Source organism: Equus quagga, chromosome 5 (assembly GCF_021613505.1).
Source record: "Equus quagga isolate Etosha38 chromosome 5, UCLA_HA_Equagga_1.0, whole genome shotgun sequence".
Lineage (NCBI taxonomy): Eukaryota > Metazoa > Chordata > Mammalia > Perissodactyla > Equidae > Equus > Equus quagga.
In genome coordinates this window covers 15,673,413-15,697,063 of record NC_060271.1, presented here as the reverse complement: position 1 = coordinate 15,697,063, position 23,651 = coordinate 15,673,413, and the positions used below count along the sequence as shown (strand labels likewise).

The following is a 23,651-nucleotide window of genomic DNA, read 5'->3' as shown; positions in this document are numbered from 1 at the left end:
ACTAGCCACGTCTTAAGTGCTTAAGAGCCATATGTGGCTTGTGGCCACCATATTAGTGCAAGCGTAGATAGTTTCACCTTACTGCTCTTGTCTCTACTTCCTGTGAGATTCAGAAACTTCTGGCAGATGAGGAGGAGGGTCTTTCTTAGCTACCCCTGCCTCCTCTCCTTCTTCTGAGGGAAGTCTTGGGGATGTCCAGGCTAACAGATGCATGATCATGTTCTTAGAATAATCATAATGATTGAGCTTCTACTCTGTGCTTAGCACTTCATATAATCTCATTTAACTCTCAATTCCATTTTATAGATTAGGAAATAGGTTCAGGAAAGCAAACTAACCTGCTCAAATTTACACATTGGGTAAGTGTTAGAGCTGGAATGTAAACTTGGTTAAAAGTTAAAGCCAGTATTATAACCGCTTTGCTACAGTTTGCCACTTGAATGGTCCACGTGGCATGGACAAATGAAGAGAAGTGCAAATGATAGAAAGAAGCCGACCTGACCCTTGGGCTTCGACTGGTAGCACACTTGTAGGTGCTTGGTTCTTTCTTTTAGTTTCACAGTCTGGACCCCAGCATCCCTTTACAGCCTCCTCTTCCCCAGCTCTCTTCCAGCCCATCTCTCACACACCATGCATTCTGGTCTCCTCACCTGCCAAGCCTTCCCACACTCGCCACCATCGAAAGATTAGTTCCCTCCTCTCAGATCCCTCCATCCCCCTCCACACCCCGCCTCCCCGCCGCGCCCATTACAAAACCTAGGGCTCCCCTGCAAATTGAGGCCCCTCTTCCCGCCAAACAAAGCCCCCCTTGCCCCTCCCGTGCCTCTCGGGGATTGTGAGCTAAGAGCCAGGGATAAGAGGCTCGGGACTGTGCGGCCCCCTCGCCTGGGCTGGCCCGCCACCGCCACACAGGAAGCGAGGAAGGAGCGCCGCCCCACCCCATCTAGGAATGTCCAGTCCCCGGGTGAGCCTCCGCGGCGGCGCAGGTCCCTCCCCAGAGTCCTGTCCGCCACCAGGCTCCCGGGAAAGGAGCTGTCCCAACGTGCGGGAGCCCAGCCCCACCTCCGTCTTTTCCATCTTTTCGCTGGGGTGGCGTTGTTGTTGTCATCGTTGTCAAGTGAGGCCTGGACAGGACACGGGACAGCGGGCAGGGAAGGGCGGGGAGGGAAGCGCTGGTTCTCCAGTTCGGACAGAACAGCCTCCGGAAGAGGCCGGCTCTCTGTTGGGGGGGGGGGGGGGGGGGGTATGGTGGCCTCTCCGGCAGAGACAGGGGGGCGTCTCTAACTAGAGTGACTGTGCCCTGTGTCTCGCCGCCTGCTGGAGGCGTCCACCTGGAGCATCCTCACTCCAGTGTTGTGCCTGGGGTTCTGGGCAAGGCACTGGCACCGCCATTCGTTTCCTTTCCTGAGAAATCTCCGGTATCTTACTCAACTCTCCCCTCTCCTTCCGCAAACAATCCCAGTGTCCCGCCATTTCTGCTCGCTCACTGCTCTCTCCTCACTCGCCAGTCTCATGGCTGGTTTCCTTTACTTCAATTTCTTCTTCTGGATTACCCCCTCCCCCATCCCCTTCCTGAACATCACTGCCTATCCACAGGCTGCAATTCAAGGTCACACGGGCATGTCACTAACTGTGGCCTCCCTGCCGACTTGGCCTCCTGGCAGCCCTGTCTCCCTGGGATTCAGCCTCTTTATTGTGCTTTCGCACCTGCAAAGCCCTTTGCCAAGAAGGCCTCCGCTTTGTTCATCCTTAGAGATGCTTGGTAAATATCACATAGCGAAAGCTCCCCCTGCCCTCACCCCAGACTTAGTCCAGTCTTCCCCTGTGCACCCGCGGCAACTGGACACCCCCTTGGCCAACATAAACTTGCCATGCTGCCTTCGTTGTCCCTATACACATCTTCCTCCCCTACCAGACTCTGTCCAAGCTTCTTGGGGATGCAGTCTGGGTCTTGTTCTCTCTGTCCCCAGGACACACAGGGCTGGCACAGAGCAGGCATCAGCAAAAATATTTTTTTTAGTGAGTAAATGGAAGATCATAAGTGTTGGGGAGATGCTGGGTGTGTTAAAGGGGCCGGGTTGTTGAGAGTTCATTTGAGAAGGCTTCTTGGGAGACAAAGTGAACAGGCTTTGAGGCAGGGGAGAGAGGTGATTTGGTGCAGTGGGAGGATCTCGGGGAAGCAACAGAGTGACAAACTCTGTTAATTTAACCATCATTGAACAACTTCTATTGTCAGGCCTCCTGCTGGGCACAGGGGACCTCCATCAGCACGCACGTGGCTTCCCCTGTAGCAGAGGAGGAAAACCAGCTAGGCAATGCCAATACAGAGTGCCAAGTGTCGCACGGTGAGTGCAAGGAGATGTGGCTCTGCAGAGGAGGAGCACCTCCCGGCTCAAGGGGTGTGTCAGACTTCCCAAGGAGGACCACTACCCAACCCAAGACCAGAAGGAGGGCCAAAGAAAGGGTCAAGGGGCAATAGAGAGCGGAAGCTGAGAGTTGAGCAGGGCCTCATCCTGAAGGACTTGTATACCAAATGCAGTTGGACTCTATCCTGAGGGCATTGGGCAGCCACTGATGGCTTCCAAGAAGCTGGGGAGTGACGCGATCTAGTCCTGCCGGCTGCTGCTATGCAATGCCTCAGCTCTGACCTTCTTTTCTGAGAAGGCTTCTCTGAGCCCCCTGACAGGCTGGGCCTCTCTTTATGCTCCCTCAGCAGCCTGACCACTTCTCCTCTTCTGTGCGGTGTTGTGTATCTCTGCTAGACTGAGCTCCTTGAGGGATGAGACCAGGTCTTAATCTTCTCTGTGTCCCAAGCACCAGCCACCAAATCTTGCTCGTGACTAAATGTTTGCTGAATGAAGGGAGTGTTCCCTTATTCTCTGGATTTCTATAGCCCTTCCTCTCGGGTCTACATCCTTTCATACCTGAGACCTGTGCATTATGCTGAAAATAGCTTTAATTGGGAAAGAGGATGCCCAATTCAAATCCTGGCTCCACCATTTACTGAGACAAGTTGCTTAACTATCCTGAAACCTTAGTTTCCCCATCCATAAGATGAAGTGCCATCGTGAACAGAGTCTATAAGACTCCACATGCTTGCATGAGTCTTATTTTCCTAGATAGATGTAATTTCCACAAAGGCAGGGACCAAGGGTTTTCCCCAGCACTTAGCTCAGTCTGAGCCTACAATGAGTACAGTGCTCAGTCCCGTTGGTTGGTAGACAGCAGAGTACAGAGGTAAGAACTCTGAGAATGAAGTTGTAAGTCTTGTTCTGCCACTTCCGGTGTAACCTTGAACAAGGTTCTTCTCCTCTCTGAGTCTCTTTGCCTTACCTGGCAAGTAGGAGCATTAAGCCTTACCTAGCAGACCTCACAGGACCAATGGAAGCCACAGAAGTGAAAGTGCTTTGTGAATGAAAGGGATAATATAGTAAACAATTGATCATTAATTAAAAGAAATAACTGTGTAGTAGTACAGGTGAGGCGTGTCTAGGAATTGGTAAACATATACCAGGCATCTGCTGACTGCCTCTGAGAGGCAGGGATACTGGGATTCTGCTTTTTCAGGCAACAGTAAGCTAGGCTGGAATAGAGGTCTTGCTGGGGTCAACCCTGAGGCCCAGCGTAGACCGGGAGGGAGGGGTTCCTGGGGAGGGAGGATGCAGCCAGTCCTGTGCCTCCCTCCCCTCCCAGATTTCTCTGGCTTGCATTGCTTCCTGTCTTTGGTTTTGAGGGGCTCTGGCATGAGAAGGTCTCAGGAGTCCTGATGGCTTTAGCGATGTAGCTCCTGAAACCTGTTGGAGAATGAGGCTGGCCTATGGGAGCAGTGAGCCCCACAGTGCAGCCCTCATCAGCTCCTAGTCCCAAATGCCAAGTCTGGTCCCCTCCCAGGCTCTGACATCTTGGTGGCAGGGTTTATAGGAAATGATCATGATTTTTCTTGACTCTTGCCCAGACCAGAAGGGCCTGGGGCTGTTCCAAGGGGCAGGGGGATGCAGAGTCTCAGCTTCTTCACCTCTAAAATGAATGAGGGTTAAATGAGAGAACAGACATGGAAACACCTCAGAACTTGTGTATTTCACTCAAGCGCAGGATTCCTATTTGTGAGTAGCATGTTTACACCAGCCACTGGGGCTTTCTGGTCTCAGAGAGCACTGGGGGCTCTTTCTCCAAAAGAAACTTAGTTTCACAAACAGTTTATGTGTAAGGAGTGCACACATTTAGACAGGCAGGCTGTGAAAATGGGCAGGGCCCCTGATTCCCTGCTGCAGAGAGGGGCTGGGAGGAAGGAGGGGCCCTGGCAGGGCCTGCCGTGACCTGTGGAGGCTGAAGCTGCCAACAGGGCTGGCCAGCTGAGCTCTCCCAGGCCCCACCCCACAAATCTCCTCCTGCTGAGATCTATGCCCCCAGCAGAAGCAGCACGAGACTTAGAACCAAACAGGCAGGATTAGGTTTTATTCACCTAGTATGTGACTCTGGGCCAGTATCTCCATTTCTCTGAACCTGTCTCCTCATTCATTGAATGGGGAGAACCGTAGCACCATCTTTCAGGCCATCAGGATCAGAAGAGAGAACGTAGTGAAAAGGGCTTTGTGAACTCTTGTGCTGTCCATATTCATTTCATGTTTCTTAACTCCTCCCCTGTTGGAGCTGAGCCTGTTGTTGTGGTTGGGGTCTGTCAGAACCAGGACCTGGGGGCACCTCAGCCGCAGCCCTGTCCTTCTGGGACGGTGAGCGTGGCCTGTGGGACAGAGGCACCTGAGTCTCCAGTGGGTCCCTTTTGTGCTTCCTTCCCCTCTGGTAGCCTCTCTCCCCTTGGGACCCTCCTGGGGTGAGGGGGTTACCCCTTCCCAGTGTTTTTTGTTCCTGTGTATTAAAAGTATTATTTAGTTATTATTAAAGTATTATTTAATATTCACTAAAGTTTTAGAAGTAGCTTTGTAATTTAAAAAGGGGGGTTCATCTATGACAAAGGGCTGTATGACAAAAGGCTCATCTCTTGGTTGGGGGAAGCTCCATCCTCCTGCACCGTGGGCCAAGGGGGTCTCAGGAGGGTCAACATATGGGCTGGAGGGAGGTCTGTGCTATAGGGCAAGAGGTGCAGTCAGAGACGGGCTGGAGACTATAGTTGTGCTGGTTCTCTCGCTTTGCTATTGATCTTTCCCAAGATACTCATCTTCAGCATCTTTGTCCTTTGCCCCCTGGGTCTCCTTCATCTGCCTCCTGTCTCCCTCATTCCAGCCAGTGGAATAGTGTTGGAGGGTGCAGCTCTGGGATGAGGTCTAGGAGACCAGGAGCTACCTGGTCCCTGGGAGGATCCCATAAGTAAACCTCTTATGGGACTCTTTGACCTTGGGAACCCCTTGCCCCTCTCCCCTGGGCCCCAGGTCAGTGCACCAGTTTCTGTCTGATTGACAACCAGAGCCGCTCCCAGATGAGTGAATTTTCCTGGAAGGATGTTACCAGTGCCTTGTCCCTGGCCAACTTGATCCTGGGGCTTTTCTCCATCTTCTGCAGCTTCTGCAAGTAGGTCTTGGGCCCAGCAAGCTCTTAGCCAAGAGCTGGAGCCAATGGCATGAGGGAAGGCGGGGGGATTCTAGAGAGCTGGGCACTGAGGCATAGGGATCAACTGGGGACAGCAGAAAGTACAGTGGTTGGGAGTCAAGGGGCCAAGATCCTAGCCTCAGACCTTGGCTAGGTCACATCTCTGAGCCTTCATTTCTCCGTCTTTAAAACAAGGAGTTTGTGCTATGATCTCTAGTTCCTTCCAGTTAAGGCGTATAGAATCATTTTTATGAGAAAATCAAGAGATTCTATTCTGATAGTCTTTACCCAATCCTTAGGTAGGCAGGCTACTATTCAAATTTTTTCATTCTTAAATTAGAACATATGGTCTGGTAGAATATTTGAAATTAGCACTGTTCTAGAAAATCTGAGACATATATATGGGCCCCCCAAAAGTTGTAAACAAATTATATTTCTATAAATTGGATCATATTTCAGTGCTTTGGCAAATCAGCTCTTTAAACATAAATCACTTATAATGCAAATAACATCCTCCTAATCTATTTGATTCTCTATCACCCTCAGCAAGTGACTTCTCTGGATCTGTTTCTCAGCCATAAAATAAGATCATTTTACCTGATGATGTTTAAGTTCACTTCCAGTTTGAAAATTTTATGATTCTCTAAGTCTGGGTTTTTGGCATTTCATAAGTGGAGCGTACTTGCAAGCAGAAAATCTCTATTCTTAGTTTTAGCCTAATCTTCCAGATGTGTAGTTCCCTCTAGACACATAGGTATGGGTCTAAACAAAGGAAATAATGAGGTTGTTTGGGGACAGCTGAGGTCTGGGGTGAGGCTCTCTGTTTGCTTCTCCTGAGCCACCCAGGCGTTGCAATCAGGGTGTAGATTTGGGAATGGCCTTCTAGGGGAGCTTGGCCTGAGACTAGTGGCTACTCTCAGAGGAGTCTGAGAGCATGTGCTGGACAGAAGTATAGAATCCTCGAATGCAGAGTCTAAAAGAGATCTTGAAAATCATTTAGAGCATCAAAATACATGAGAGAAAAACACATAGAACTTCAAGGAGAAACTGACAAATCCACTATCATAGGTGGAGAGTTCAACAGCCCTCTATCAGTAATTGACAGATCCAGCAGGCAGAAAATCAGTAAGGATATGGTTGAACTGAACAGCACTATAAGTCAACTGGATCTCATTGATATTTATAGAATACTCCAGCAACAGTAGAATACACATTCTTCTCAAGCTCACCAAGATAGATCACATTCCAGGCTATAAGACACTCCTCAACAAACTTAAAAGAATAGAAATCATACAAAGTATGCTTTCAGACCACAGGGAATTAAACTAGAAATCAATAACAGAAAGATAACTAGAAAATTCTGAAATATGTGGAGGTTAAACAACACACTTCTAAATAATACAAGGATGAAAGAAGTCATCTCAAGAGAAATTAAAAATATTTTGAACTAAGGGAAAATGAAAATACAACTTATCAAAGTTTATGAGATGCTGTGAAAACAGTACTTAGAGGGAAATTTATAGCACTGAATACATATTTTAGAAAAGAAATCTCCTCTGTGAAAGACAACATCAAGAGAATTAGAAGACAAGCTACAGACTGGGAGAATATATTTGCAAAAGATACATCTGATAAAGGACTATAATTCACAATATATGAGGCTTTAAACTCAACAATAAGAACAAACAACCGAATTAAAAAATCGGCCAAAGACTTTAACAGACATCTCACCAAAGAAGATACACAGATGGCAAATAAGCATATGAAAAGATGCTCAACATCATATGTCATCAGGGAAATACAAATTAAAATAATAATGAGATCTCACTACACACCTATTAGAATGGCCAGAATCCAGAACAATGACGACAAAAATCGATGTTGAGATTGTGGAGCAGCAGGAACTCTCATTCATTGCTGGTGGGGATGCGAAATGGTCCAGCCACTTTGGAAGACAGTTTGGTAGTTTCTTACAAAACTGAACATACTCTTACCGTATGATTCAGCAGTCATACTGCTTGGTACTTATCCAAGTGAATTGAAAACTATGTCCACACAAAAACCTGCACACAGATGTTTATAGAAGCTTTATTCATAATTTCCAAAACTGGGAAGCAACCAAGATGTCCCTTAGTAGGTGAATGGATAAATGAACTGTGGTACACACAGACAGTGGGATATTTTTCAGTGCTAAAAAGAAATGAGCTATTAAGCCACGAGAAGACATAGAGGAACCCTAAAAGCATATTACCAAGTGAAAGACACCAATCTGAAAAGGCTACGTACTGTATGATTCCAACTACATGACATTATGGAAAAGGAAAAAACATGGAGACAATAAAAAGATCAGTGATTGCCAGGGGAGGGTGGGAGAAATGAATAGGCATAGCACAGAGGATTTCTAGGACAGTGAAAATACTCTGTATGATATTATAGTGATGGACGTATGTCACGGTAAATTTGTCCAAGCTCATAGAATATACAAGAGTGAACTCTAAGGTAAACAATAGACTTTCAGTGATTATGATGTTTCAGTGCAGGTTCATCCTTGATATGTACAAAGAACCAGAATGTACCACTCTGGTGAGTGATGTTGATAATGAAGGAGGTTATGCATATATGAGGGCAGGGGGTATTTGTGAAATCTCTGTACCTTCCTCTCAATTTTGTTGTAAACCTAAAACTTCTCTAAAAAAATAAAGTCTTAGAGATAATTGAAAAGAAGGAAGATCTAAAATCAATAATGTAAGCTTCCACAATAGGAAACTAGAAAAAGAAGAGCAAATTAAATCCAAAGTAAGCAGAAGAAAAATAATAAAAATTATTAATTTTGACATTAATTAGCCATTAATGAAATTGAAAACAAGAAATCAGTAGGGAAAGTCAATGAAACCAAAAGCTGGTTCTTTGAAAAGATCAATAAAATTGATAAGCCTCTAGCCAGGCTAACCAAGAAAGAAGAGAAGACACAAATTACTGGTATCAGAAATGAAAGAGGGGACATCTCTACTGACCCCACGGGCATTGAACATATAATAAAGGACTATTGTGAACAACTCTATGCCCACAAATCTGGTAACCTAAATGAAATGGACCAAGCTTTAAAGACATAAGCTACCAAAACTCACACTAGGAGAAATAGATAATCTTCAGAGGCCTATAACTATTAAAGAAATCATTTGGCACAAATGCCTTATTTTACAGATGGAGGAACAGAGGCCTAGAGAAGAGGGAGTGATTTAGCTGAGAATTCACAGTGAGACAGTTGCAGGGCCTGGGCTAGAATATAAGACCCCCATGCCATCAAATATGCCTGTAATTTAGAGTTGGATGGGACCTTACTGATTACCTAGGGGGTTCAGGGCACTCCTTTAAAACTGTGGGTTCAGAGTATGGAAGGGATGTAGGTATGTGTGAGGGAGGGTGTGTGCATGTGTGTGTGTGTGTGTGTGTGGTGTGTAAAGCAGTATATATCAAAATGGACGTGAACATGGGGAACATGCAGGGGTCTGTGAATGGGTGCAAGTGTAGGAACTGTATTGGTGTCTTGGGGGTGTGTGGAGTGCTTGTCCAGTGGAGACTATGAAAGAGCTGCCCTGTTTGGACCTGCTGGCCTGTACTTTAGGAAGTCCCACTGTGCCTCCTGGATGCTTCTGATGAGCTTCCTGTTAGACATGGCGGTCAGGGCAATGACCAGACGCCTCAACATCTGCTCCAAGTTGGGTGAGTCCAGGCCTCAGACTACTTCTCCTTGACCCCAGAAGCACCCAGCTCAGGTCCCCTCCTCCATCCTCTAACACCCAGTGGGTTTTCGTCAGTCACCACTCCTGTTCACATCTCTCCGAGTATAGCAGAAGGAGCCCCAGAGCGGGAGTTTGGGAGCCCCACGGTCTGGATCTAGCTCTTCTGCTGGCTCATTTATTGATCTTTGGCCATCCTTGTCCTGGCTTTCAGTTTCCTTATCTGCCCTGCCTCCCTGTTCAGGGCTAATCCAGGAATTGGGAGTGGGAGTGGTGGCTGCAGTGGGGGGAAAAGAAAAATTACCCCAAGCAGAGCAGCTGTTTAAAATACAATAAAATATTTCTATGTAAGATTTTGCTTGAAAAAAGGGTTCCATAGCTTATCAATTTGTATCCCATTGTAGTCCAACCCTTGCCTGTTAAAGGATGGGAAACTAAGACCTGGACAGGGACGGACTTGCCTAGGGCCACATGGTCAGTCTGAGGCAGAGCCAGGAGGGGACCCCAGACTGCCCCGGGGGGAGCAGCTGTTGCTCTCTGGGACCTCCGGACCCTGCTTGTCACCATTCCAGCTCTCCCACCAGAGCGGACTAAGGTACAAGACGTGTGAGTCTCAGTTCTTCTAACCTTGGCCTTCTGGAGCAGGAGCTGAGCTGAATGACTTTGCTGTCTTCACCACCTTTGGCCTGGCGTCAGCCCTGCTCCTAGGCGTGAATGGGGCTCTGAACGGGTTCCTGGCCATCATCTATGTGTTAGCTGCTTCTTTCCGCCTGTGTTTTTATTCAAGTGGTGAGTGGAACCCAGGTTGCCTCATGGCTCAGGGAATAGAACCACGGAGGGGGAGGAGCTTGGATGCCAGAAGCCTGGGGTGCAGTAAGTGCCTCCTCTCCTTCCCTTAATGGGTTCCTCCTCCTGCCTTCTCCCTGCCCCAGGCCCTCTGGAGGCTGCAGGCTGCATTGGCAGAGCCTTTCTCTGGGAGGCAGGGGTCCTCGGTTTGGACCAACTGTGCCTTTTTCTCGCTGTGTCACCTTTGGATGGAGCACATGGATTCACAGACTCTAGAACTAGAGGTCATACTCCAGTTTCCCAAAACAGATGGAGAAACTGAGCTCTGACAAGGGCAATTCCCTTGCTGAAATTCACAACACAAGGGAGTGCAGACGCAGAGGAGAACAACTCAGAGGACCCTTCTCCAGAGGCTTCCTGGGCCCGGGGCACATGCCTGGTCCTAGCTGCCTGCTTTACCCTGGGGATCCAGTGCACAACCCACACATCGCCTCTGTGAATAACTGAATGCTTTACAACCTGCCACTGCCCTGGGATTAAGGGGGTTTGGAGCGTGGGGTGGGGAAGACCTAAAGTCCTCGTGTTTTCTTTCCCTAGCAGGCATTCCCTTCACATACAAAGGTCTACCCTGCCCCTACGCTTCCTGTGTCTTGGCCTCCACCTCCCTTCTGACCAAAGGCAACACGTTCATTCTCTCTTGCATGGCCTCACTCATGATCCTCTTCATGATGGACCGAAGTTACTACCCACACGACGAAATCCTGGAGTCTCAGAAATGGAAAAAAATGGTTTATCTGGCAGGTGAGTGAAAATACTGCTCTCAAATGTCACTAGATGTCGTGTATTATTACTACTGCTCATGGCCCCTCTGTACCTCACCCAGCATCCCCCAGCTCCCTTACCCGGCGTTATTTTTCTCCACAGAATTTATCATCATCTGACATACATTTCCTGGTTTGTTGTCTGTACACACTAAACCTGCCCCCAGTAGAGGACTGTCTTATTCATGCTGTAATCTCCAGTATCTCGGATAGCGCCAGTCACATAGCAGATGCTCAATAAATATTTGTTGAACGTTCTTGAGTTCAATGGGAATTTAGGGAATTCCTGCCATATGCTAGGTACTGGGAATCAAATTGGTAAACTAGACAAACACCTCCTGCCTCAGGATTTACCGTCTGATGGGGGAGACAGACACCAAACAAATAATGGCAGAAATAACTAGAAATGTATAGTTTTGATGTGCTGTGAAGTACAGGGTGCTCTGAGAGGGTGTCAGAGGGTGGCCTAATTTAGACCGGGATGACTTGAAGAGTGGGAAAAGGTCCTTAAGGTAAATGAAAGCTGGGTGAAGATGGTCAAAAGGTAAAAACTCCACTTATAAATAAGTCCTGGGGATGTAAGGTACAGTATGGTGACTATGGTGAATGATACTGTATTGGATATTTGAAAGCTGCTAAAAGAGCAGATCTTAAAAGTTCTCATCACAAGAAAAAAAATCGTAACTATGTGAGATGGATGTTAGCTAAACTTGTGGTATCGTGTTGTAATATATACATATATCAAATCATTATGTTGTACACCTTGGACTAATACCAGTGTATTTTATGTCAATTACATCAATAAAACTGGAAAAAATTTGATAAATGAAACCAAGCGGTGGGTAGGAGAGGTGGTTCCGAAGAGGAAACAGTCTTTTGTGAAGGCTTTGAGGCAAGAAGGTGCTGGATGCCACAGTGCAGCAGTGTGGCTGGAACTTGCTGAGGGGGCTAGTGACACCAACCGAGGCTGGTGGGCACACTGGGCAGGATTCGGGATTTCATCCTAAAGGCAAATGAGAAGCCTCTGAAGGGATTTCTGGGCGACAGTTTTAAGTGAGCCCTTTGACTGTAATGTAGAGAATAGATTATAGGAGACTGAGAAATGGAGGAATGACTTTTTGTCAGATGACAGGTGATGGTGGTGGTGGACATGAAGAGCTTTGAGATACATGTTGGAAATAAAATGAATATTGAGGAAGCAGGTTTTGGGCTAAAGCAATTGAGCGATGGGTTCCAGGCCATGAGGTCCTGTCACACCTGGTCCTGGTCTTGTAAACAAGATGAACGTCTGTGGGGATGCTCAGCTTCTTCCTTTCTTCCCTCATTGTGGGTCCACTGTGGTTTGTAGGGCCCCAGGTTCCAGCCTGACCTTCCCCTTTAGGTTCACACCTTTTCTTCTGCAGCATCAGCACCAACAACCCTGTCCAAGTTCTAGGCGCTGGCTCCCTCTGTGCCCCAGACGGCGAAGGCAGAATGGAGGTAAGAGGAGTCTTGGTTTAGAACCAAACAGACCTGAGTTCGAGTTCGAACTCAGCACACACTAGTTGCATCGAGTTGGGTTAATTGCTTCACTGTTTTGAGCTCAGTCTTCATCTATAAAATGAAGCCAATAATCCCTTGCAGGACTCTTGAGATTAAATGAGATAATGGAGATAAATCCTCTGGCACAGGTGTCCTGTAAATGGAAATTTCCAGCCCCCTTCTTCCCTCCACCTGCCTTCTTCTATCTCATGGCAACAGTGTTTCCCACAATGTTCTTTGTGCCTGTAGACACCACTGATCCCCTCTTCTCAAAATAAACCATGCACCTGCCCTTAGCCTTCCTTGGATTGCCTTTGCTGTATGAGTAAAGCAGGAAACTGCACCTCACAGACTTTTGGCACTGGTTAATGCCAGAGCCCTTCTGGACAGACTTCAAAATGGCGGCTGTGGACAGTCCTCTTCCCCGGAGCGCAGCCAATCACCTTTCTAGACTGAGGTTCCTCCCCTTCCACAGAGCTTTGTGCATCTGAGAAACTGGCCTATGGCTCCTGAGACCTTATGTCACGTATTTTCCAGGACAACTCTGATTTAAAATATTGTCTCATTGCCTCAACAGACCAATGACTGTTCTTGAACTGCAGTCTTCCAAAGTTCCAGTACACCTCTGTAACTGCTTCTTACCCCAGAGGTGTCTTCTGTCAGGTCGTATGTTCTGATTTCTCTGGAGGAACACTTGGTGGTTACACCCGTGGAAATGCCATTGGCCCATACTCTCCCACCCTCCTTTGAGCTCTCTGAGGCTGTGTAAGTGTCTAGTTTTGAAGAGGCCGGCAGACATGGGTTTGAATCAGGACCTTGTGCAGGTTACATCCTTCTGTTTCCTTATCTGAAAAATAGGCTTAATTCTAAATCACAGGATAATTGTGAAATGTAAGTGATATAATTTTTGTAACATACCTAGCAGAATGTCTAGTGCAAAGTAGATATTCCACAAATGTTGGTGCCCTTTTGCCTTTTGGTGGTGAATCTGAGATTCGAATTGTGTTGGGGGTCCCCCAGACCACCTCCAGGTTCCACAGTTCTCTAGGAGCGCTCACAGGACTCTGCATAGAATTGTACTCAGGGCTAAGATTTATTACAGCAAAAGGATACAGAGCAAAATCAGCAGAGGGAAGGTGAAAAGGGTGAAGTGTGGAGAGGCCAGGCACCAACTTCCAAGAGTCCTCTCCCAGTAGAGTCACACAGGACACATTTAATTCATCCAGCACTGAACTGTGACGACAAATGTGAAGTTTTGTCTACCCAGAAGTTCTTTAGAGACTCACTGCTCAAAGGTTTTGTAGGAACTAGCCACATAGGCACCCTCTGCCTAGCCAATATCCCATACCAAAACCCCATGCTTCGATGGAAAGAAATCACTGTTCCATATAAACTATCTTGCTTGTACAGTCTGAGCACAGTGGCCACTCTTACGGTTAGGGAACTGTTTACTATTCAAGTTTCCAGACACCAGCCAAGGGCCAACCTTGCAAGCAAGGTCTCAGGCCTGCTATGTTAACTCTTTTCTGCATACATATAATATTGCATTGGCCACTATCACATGTTAAACTTGAAACAATTAAGAACATATATATTTTTTTTCCTAACAAGGCATCTGGGCAGCTCATATTTGTTTTTGGCTAAGATTGATTTCTGATCTGAATTTGACAAAATGGAACCTGAGATTGCATTAGATTCTAATTGTCTAGTTACATATAGACAAAACTTCTTAAAGGCAGGGCTCATGTCTCATTGGTTTTTGTTTCTTAGGCACTATGAATAAAAAGTGAAGGATGGAAGGATGGAGATGAGAGAGTAGAGGGTGGAAAATACACATAGAGCTTCATAAACATTGAGCGTTTGCCTTTTTTCTTCTTCCAGGTGTCATCATGCTATTTTTGTCTCCATTCTCGCTAACCGCTTTTTACTGCCTGATGTGGTCGCTGTCCTACATCTTCTTTCCAGAAGTTATGTGGGGCAAGGCAGAGTGTCTTAGGCTACAGCACGGAGGAAACTAAACAGCTCTACCAACTGCCACTGGCCTCTGTGGGGTTTGTGCCAGCGTGCCGGGCCAAGCCTGCCTTATCCTCACTAAATCTTTCCTTGTCCCTGCATTGTGCGTGTGCAAGATACATGTTGCCTTGAACCAGAGCAGCCCACAGTGGGGCCAGCGGCCTTCACTTCTGCCTCTTTATTCAGGGCTCTGAATCCCTTGGGGATAACAGTTGCCTATGTCACATAGAACAGAATTTTTTCTTAAGCTAAACTTGGGCCAGGTTTGAGTTCCAGCTTTGTTTTTAGCTGAGTGACCTTGTGTACTGTGGTTAACCTCTAGGAAAGGAGTGAAACCATTTGGTATTGGTATGGCCTCCACTCCAGTGGTGGGGTGGTGCTCACTAAAGCATTTCTTTTTTTTTTTTTTCCTTCTTCTTGTTCTTCTCCCCAAAACCCCGCAGTACATAGTTGTATATTCTAGTTGTAGGCCCTTCTGGTTGTGCTATGTGGGACGCTGCCTCAGCATGGCCTGATGAGCGGTGCCATGTCCACGCCCGGGATCCCAGCCAGCGAAACCCTGGGCCGCTCAAGCAGAGGGCGCGAACTCAACCACTCGGCCACGGAGCTGGCCCCTAACGCATTTCTTAAACTCGCAGTGTCTGGCTCTGTAGATCAGAGCAATCACAGGACAATCATGTTGCCCAACTTGAATGTGTGTGGGATTTTGTAACTTAAAATTCTATGTTTCAACAATGAAAGCGTCTGCCTTTTGCTTTGTTTAGAGATTAGACATATTGGCAGCTTGAGGACATCATTTGGTTTCCAGGATCTGTTGAGTGGTTTTTCCCTAAGCCCTAAAATACTAAACTCTAGATATTAAACACTACTTCATATTCTAAAATCCAGATCAAATAAAAATAAACAATATTGCTTTCAGGTCCACTGAAAGCAACACCCCCCAGCACTGCCTCTGGACTTTCTCCCTCCAGATGTTTCACCAAAGGACTGTTGGCTAGTTCCGCCCCTTCCTCAACCAGGGCACCAGAGCCCCTTTCACCTCAGGTCTAACTTCTTGAAGTTTGCAGCACAGTACATGTGGCAAATATGCATTAAATCTAAAATTAGGTTTTAAAAATAGAAATCCAAAGAAGTTCATATGACTATGATTTGGTTTTAAAGGAACAGCTAGCTCCCGCCTCTTCCCCACTGCCCTCTATTCATATCTCAGCTGTATCACGGATGTTTTTTACTAGTTAGATGAACGTCTGTGTCCCACTACATTTTAAGTTCCTTCAGTTTTATGTTTTTGTATTTCTGCTGCCTGCCACAGTGCCTGGTGCTCAAAAATGTTTACTTTGGAGATGAATTGAATTAAACACGACACATAAAATAACTAGAATAGTGAATGATGTGTAAAAGGGGTTAAGTAAATGTTAGATCTCTCCTTCTCTCCCCTCTAGCCTTCCTCCCTTTCTGTTAGATAACTTTCCATTTAAAATAACAGTAACAATAATAGTTAACATATATTTAGCCCTTCTTCTGTGCCAGGAACTGATCCTTGCACTTTACTATTCCACTTAATCCTGCACACAACCCAACGAGGGAAGCGACCACAGGCTTAAGCCAGAAGTTCTGAAAGTGTTTCTGACACCTTTTCAGGGCTAAAACTATCTTCTTAATAATCCTAAAACCGGGACTGAAATGTCGCTATTGACATTTTGCTAATGGTGCAAAGCAACTGTGGGTAAAGCTGCTGGGACCTTGGTGCGAATCCAGGCAGCGGCACTAAATGGTACTGGTTGTCTCGAGGAAAAACATTGGTTTGAGTCTGAACTGAACTAGCTGCTTTTCTTATGAAACACCAAAGGATGACTGACAAACTAGGGTTTTTCAGACGTGGTTTTCTTGAAATATGAACTGGGTGAGACTGTCTCTTCAAGAAAAAACAGTTCTTGTTGCCAAGGATAAAATTTGAGCATTTAAGAGAGCATTAGAATTTTGGAAACTTGTATCCACTACCTTGACACTGACAGTTTTCCAATACTCAAAGACAGTTCTTTTTTGAAGAAGAAGAAGATTAGCCCCCAGCTAACATCCATGCCCATCTTTCTCTACTTTATATGTGGAACGCCACCACAGCATGGCTTGAGAAGTGGTGCATAGGTCTGCGCCCAGGATCCGAACTGATGAACCCTGGGCCGCTGAAGCAGATTGCATGAACTTAACTGCTACACCACTGGGCTGGTCCTTACTCAAAGACATTTCTTTTTTTTTTTAAAGATTTTATTTTTCCTTTTTCTCCCAAGGCTCACTGGTACATAGTTGTGTATTTTTAGTTGTGGGTCCTTCTAGTTGTGGCATGTGGGACGCCACCTCAGCGTGGCTTGATGAGCGGTGCCACGTCTGTGCCTGGGATTCAAACTGGCAAAACCCTGGGCCGCTGAAGCAGAGTGTGCAAACCTAATCACTTGGCCACAGGGCTGGCCCCTCAAAGACATTTCTGATGTGATCAGTGGGGATATTAATGAATATGTTTTTGTTTGTTTTTTGGTGAGGAAGATTGGCCCTGAGCTAACATTTATTGCCAATCTTCCACCTTTTGTTTGAGGAAGATTGTTGCTAACATCTGTGGCAGTCCTCCTCTATTTTGTATGTGGGAAGCTGCCACAGCATGGTTTGATGAGTGATATGTAGGTCTGTGCCTGGGATCTGAAACTGTGAACCCCAGGCCGCTGAAACGGAGTGCATGAACTTAACCACTATACCACTGGGCCAGCCCCATTATTAATTTTTTGATGCAAGCCTTCAAAAACATCTTCTCTTACCTCTGATAAACTGGGAATGGATCACATCAGGGCTGAGGCATTTCATGCAAGTAAGCAGAAACGATGTGTTCTAGTTTTCATTGATTATGCTTCTAAGAGCCTTAGCATTTGTGCTGTTCCAACTATGGATACAAAGGCCTCTGGAGCCCTTACCTTGGCATTTCTCAGGTAGGAGATAAACCATTTCGTTCTTTAAAATGTGAATAAAAAGATGATCCATTCCTGTCTTGGTTCAGGTATCCTCTCATTTCCCAAACTTTTTTTTTTTTTTTTTACCACAACCCACAGTAAGAAAAAACTTTGACCTCAAATGCAGTATACACATTCGTAAGTGTATATAAACCTGAAACAAAAGCTTCATGAGACAATATACTTACCACATGTGATATTTTTTAATCTATTCTATTATTTCATTTAAAAGAAAAGCTGGCCACAATTTATTAAACTGATTTTACAAACGCTTACAGTTTGAAAAACTGCAACACTAGAACACCTCTCTAGAACAGAGTGTGTCCAGGGCTGATACACGTTAATACAAGCAGTTCCCAGCTAAGGATCAGAATCTTTCCAGCCAACACTCATGAAATACTTGGTTCTGTGAAATCTGAAACATTTCTCATGAAACAAGGTGTCTGGGAAGGGAAGTAACATTTACTGAGTATCTATTACACACATTACCTTATTTATTTCTCAACCAGTGATCCTGAGAGGAAGAAAATACTATTCCATTACATAGATGGGAAAAGTGAGGCTTGGAGAAGTTAGTAACTTATCCAGCATAGAATTGGTGCTTGAGGAGCTGGCCCTGTGGCCTAGTGGTTAAGTTCCGCGTGCTCTGCTTCAGTGGCCTAGGTTCAGTTCTGGGTGCAGACCTACACCACTCATCAGTGGCCATGTTGTTGCAGCGACTCACATACAAAATAGAGGAAGACTGGCAACAGATGTTAGCTCAGGGCGAATCTTCCTCAGCAAAAAAAAGAAAAAAAGAATTGGTAGTTGACCCCAGGTCATTTGTCTCCAAAAATTGTGCTCTTTCTAATACACGACAGCATTTCCTTAGGTTTATGACAACAGCTCACCCCAAACCCCTACTCCTCCAAAAAACAAAACCAAAAAATTTCCATTCACTCAAATTCAGCAGGATACCACAGAACTGAATTACCATTTGTGGGGATAATTTATGTAGAGATTATCCTTATTTTTGGGCTCTCCCCAAAACACATTCCCCTGCAGTGGTAGCAAGTTTCTTACACCCCATTAACGCCCCAGTTTACTCCTAAAACAAGCCACAGCAATGGGAACAGAATTCTCAGCGACTTCAGAGGCAGCAGGGAGACAAAGAGGAGCGGGGGACCACTTAAGACGTCCCAGCACCGGCTGGGAAAACGCAGGCATTTCCAGTGCGGAGAGTGAAGGAGGTGGCAGCGTTTGGCTCTTTTGCTATAACTGATGATCTGCCTCATCTCCACACATATTCCGCTTCATGACATCCTTCTTCCCCCTACTCCGGAGGAATAGCTGGAAATGAAACATCCTGAGAGAACAGCCTCTCCTTTTGCGCAGCATTAACATAATGCCAGCACTAGAACTGAGGTATGAGCCACCATTCCTGACGCCAACGTCTGCTGCAGAAACAACTTTACATTTCCACACCCAAGATGGCGGGCGCATGGGTCCAGCCTGAATATTCCCATCATCAACCCATTTCTAGGCCTGGTAAAGTAGCCCCCAAAATGAAAAACCCAAAGCACCTGCACCCCTCTCCCTGTTGGTGCACGCCTGCCGCTGGCTGTCTACATGCGCAAAGGGAGAAGGGTCCCAGCTTCCAGCCCCAACCCTGAGCAGCGGTTCACCTGGGAGTAAAGGGTCGCGTATTTATACCTGTGTGGCCAAAATCTTAGGGTCTGTGAGGTCTCCAGGAAGAATGAGAACTGGAAGCAGTCACGGTCTTTCTCTCCTCTCCTGTCCACTCCCCTCCCGAGGGAGAAAGGGTGCCCTCTGCTCACCTCAACTCTTCTTACCCCGTACAGTCTTTTTGAGGGCACTTTCTACGGCTAGGCACCCCCAAACTAACGTATGAGCAAATGAACATTTTATTAGAATTTTATTTGTATTTTTGGAGAAGATTTAGTTTCACAAGAAACACTGATTTTTCTCAAACAATAGAAAAAGGTTAAAAAAAAAAACACAAGGATCTATTGTCTTAGAAGAATAAAACAAGTCTCTTCAGCAAGCATTGGGCCAATTCAGACTGGAGAAACCAGTGAGGCAGAAGTGACATAGGCAGTTCAGATGGATCCAGTTTTAGGAATAACACAAATGTCTTCTTGCCTAGTTCTGTAAGGCTCCAAATGGGCCATCTCAGCTTAAAACTGGTAAGAGGCTCACAAACGAAGCCTCCAGGGCCCCATCTCGGTGGACGCAGGGGCGGCTCACTCTCCGGGAGGCTGCATCTGCTTGCAGAACTCATCGAACTGCTGCTGCTCCAGCTCTGTCATGACTCTGTTGAGAGCATAGATCTGACGGGCGGAAAAAGAGAGGTCAGCAATGGACGCGGCTGCTCGGCATACCTTCAGACACAACAGGCCGGGTCATTTGAAAATCCCAGAACCGCATCAGTAATGCAGGCACAGTGATAAGCGAACAGCAGAGGTGGAGATGAATTCTATTTGGGGAATCATGAAAGAAGAAGGGAGGCAGGTGGCTTGCTCTGACTTTAAAGGATCAGCAGGATTCGAACAGGTAGAGATTGGGGAAGGGACATGATAGGTGCGGGGGGCGGGGATTATGATTAAATAAATATAATGGAAAAGTATAAGATTAGTTCTGGAAACTTCAAGTATGCTTATATACTATGAAGGCTATTACAGAGTGGGAGTTGGGGAGCTGGAGAAACCCAGGAAAGTATGTTGGGGTCATAGATAGCTGCTATGCCAAGGAATCTGGACTTATCAGTCCAGCTCTGGAGAGCCAGCAAAGGCAAGTGGGCAGGGGAGCAACCTGATTCCATCGGTGCTCTGGGAAAGAGAACTGGAGACTGTGTGCGGGGCGGAGTGAGGGGAGGAGAGGTCACAGGCCGCTCAGGAGGCATCTCTGACAGCAGTCCAGGAAGGAGGGGAGGGGAAGGTGACCTAGGCAGGCAGTGGGGGTGGAAAGAAACCGCAAAATGCACTGAGGTGAAAGGCAGGGTACCCACCTTGTTCCTCAGCTTGCAGCCCTCCATCAATCCACTAAGAACAGAAACATCATAAAACTTCCCAATTTGTGGAAGAGAAAAACAAAGGGGTATGTTTATGTGTAGGGGATATAACTTGATTAATTAAAAAGAAGACAAGGGGGGAACACAGAAACTGAGAAGTGAGACAAATGGGCAGTGCAAAATAAGAGCAGAAATTAATGAAAAAGCAACCAAATGTACAATAGAGAGGATCACCATAACTGTGAGACAGATCTTGGAAAACACTGAAGAAAACCCTGCAAACCTCTGGCGTGACCGATCAGCTCAAAGGGAGTGGACACAAGAAAACATGATTAGAATTAAAAGAAAACATAATTACTGGTACCATGGAGATTAAAACAAAACATGCACTTTGTGTCAATAAGTTTGAAAACTTAAATTCCTAGAAAAAGTAAAAGGATAAAAACTGACTAGGATAAATAGAAAACTTGAATGATCCTATAATGGTTTTTTTTCCAAATATTTTTTTTATTGTGGTGAGATCCTATCATCTTTAAGGAAAATGAAATTCCACAGTGATGAAAATAGTTACAAACACCACCACAGGTGATTCTCAAAAAGCATCATACTGACAGTTAAAATGGTTAAGTTTTATGTTATGTATATGTTACCACAGTAAAAACAAATAAATAAATTAGAATGGTTAAACAAAAGATGCTGAGTGAAGAGAGCCAGTCACAAAATATAGTAACATATATAAAGTTCAGAACCCCCCAGATTTAGACAATATATTGTTATGCTACAAAATATTATTTAGGGGTAGACAGAGAAGTAGTAAATTAATACAGAACAGCAAGGGAGTGATTAGAGTAAAATTAAGGAACGAGGCCGCTGCTAGTGGGAAGGCCTGGGGACGTGCCGAGGGGGCCCGAGGGGCTCTAAGTTGTGGGTTGCGTTCTATTTCTCTAGTTGGGTGTTAGGTACAAGGGTGTGTTTTATTCATATTCTCTAAGCTGCACACACACATTATACGTATACTTTTAACACATATATGTTTTTTAAAAATCCTCATCCGTGCTTTAATGAGCATTTGTAATCTGCACATTACTGTGCTGAGACTGAGAGGACATTAAATAGCTTCTTGGAGACCCCTAGATCAAGGAGGCAGACTGGTGGGAGAAAGGGGAAAATCAAAGAAAAAAGAAACTTAACATGGGTCAGGGGGTCCGAGCCAAGGAATGACAGACTTTCAGGAAGAAAAGGGCCCCCAATAGTGTCAAATGCTGCTTCAACTGCCAAATGTACCTTCTGCTCCCCTTCACCCCTCACATCTCTCCTTCACATGGAACTTTCTGGAATGTGGCATCTTTGCAGAACTGAATGGGAACTGTGCCTCTTCCTCCCCCGAAGGGGTCTTGTCACATTCCTGTGTTAGGAGACTGAATTCCAGGCAATGCACATAAAGAACGCAGCAAGGCAGCTGTAAGGCGGGCGCAAAAAGCAGGAGGCTAAGGTCAGAAGATCTTAGCTCGCAGTCCTGCCTGCAATCTCGCATTAACGACGGATTCTGGTCACATCGCTTCACTTCAAAGTGGGGATAATACCTTCTCCCTCACAGAGGTATTTCATCTATCCCCACCTTATTCCAGGAAGGATTTACAAAGGTGAAAATGGGAGTAACAATAATACCTGTGTAACAATAACGAGCCCTGGGGTAAGGATACATGTGGCCGTGCATGTCAGGTTGGCCCTGTGCCCGGCACATCTGAAGTGCTCAACAAGGGCTAGAGTGCAACTCCAATATTACATTTCAGCCAGTCAACATAAGCATTGTCAGTTGTTCAATTTAGAGTCCACACAACAAACACAAACCGACCACATGAAGCACAGATGCCTACTAACAATCGAGGCCCGTACTGAGCGCTTTCTCAGTGCCAGGCTGTGCTAAGTGCGCGACATGTAGCATTTCTGTTCCTGACAACAATCCTGTGAGGCAGAGATTGCCATCCTCATTTCACCAAGGAGGAATCGAGGAACAGCAGTTCAGAGAGGTTAAGCATCTTGTCCAAGGTCACAGGGGAAGAAGTGGGGTTTACGGAGGAGCTGGGACTTGAAATCAGACAAGTAAATCTGACCTGTGGAACCTCATGGGAAGGGCGTCAATAAGGACACGAACGACGTCCTGAACAACACCTGTCCCCATAGCGTGCACAAAGGAGTGTCCTAGGGCTGCTTCTTACAGTGGCCCTCAAATGTTCGCCAAAGGGCCCTGCAGTAAAACCATCTGGGGGCAGGATCCAGCAGGGGCGGGGAGGTGAAGGAGAGGGGAGGACAATTTGTTGGAATCCAGGTCCACAGCTTCAGACGGTCTGTCTTAATCCAAAGGGAGATTTCAGTTTACAGATTAACTGCAAACACACTATTACATTTACTTACCATGTTTACTCTCTGCCTCCCCCACCCAGTGCAGCTCCAGAAGGCAAAGATTCTTCCCTGCCTGTGCAGTCATGGGTCTCAAGTTCCCACAACAGTGCCTGGCACACAGGAGCCGCTCAATATTTGTTTAATGAACGGATCAAATTAACAAAAATTTAAAATCTGCCACTAGCAAGTGTTGCAAAGGAAGTGAGGAATGAGAATTCTCTTCCACTGCTAATGGGGGTGCAAACTCGGACAATTTCTTTGAGAGCAATTTGGCAATGTTTAGTAAAACTGAAATGTACCCAGTATCTCTACTTGTAGTTACATAAGCCCTAAGAAATTCTAGCACAGGTGCCAAAGGAGACACCTAAAGGTTTTTCATTAAAGCAATGTTTGCAAAAGCAAAAAAACTACAAATAATGCAAATGTCCATCACTGGAGGAACACGTTAATACACTAAAGTGGATTCATAAAAGAGACTACTGTAAGCAGTGTGAGGAATAAACTAGATTCTTATATTAACATGAATAGTCTAAAAAACATAATGTAAGCAAAACGCAAAACAAAACGTGGAACTTTATTAATTTAAACATTTAAAACACAAAAGAACATTGTATCTTGTTCAAGGATATCTATTAATATATTTGAGTATAAAAATATAAAAAAAAAAATAGTGGTTGCCCATAAGGAGGAGTAAAAGGGTGTATGACAGGAAAGGGGCAAAGGGGACTTCAAATTTATATGTAATTTTTATTTATCTTATTTCAAAAAGACTCCAGGCAAATACGACAAAACATTAACCATTACCAATCTGGGTGTT

General features: G+C 45.7%; 1 protein-coding gene across 3 annotated transcripts; it reads left to right on the top strand.

Annotated features, from left to right (window-relative positions):
* Positions 1–831: 831 nt before the first annotated feature.
* TMEM269 (transmembrane protein 269) lies at positions 832–14,924 on the top strand. Of its 3 annotated transcripts, none has more exons than XM_046662793.1 (7): positions 832–964; positions 2,237–2,345; positions 5,388–5,526; positions 9,170–9,267; positions 9,930–10,073; positions 10,668–10,871; positions 14,294–14,924. In XM_046662793.1, the coding sequence occupies exons 1-7, from the start codon at positions 950–952 to the stop codon at positions 14,428–14,430; spliced, it is 846 nt and encodes a 281-aa protein (XP_046518749.1). In that variant the 5' UTR covers positions 832–949; the 3' UTR covers positions 14,431–14,924. The 3 variants fall into 3 exon arrangements, with proteins under 3 accessions (XP_046518749.1, XP_046518748.1, XP_046518747.1); XM_046662792.1 differs by having other exon boundaries at positions 832–1,117; positions 10,671–10,871; XM_046662791.1 differs by having other exon boundaries at positions 832–1,117.
* The last annotated feature ends 8,727 nt before the right edge of the window (positions 14,925–23,651 follow it).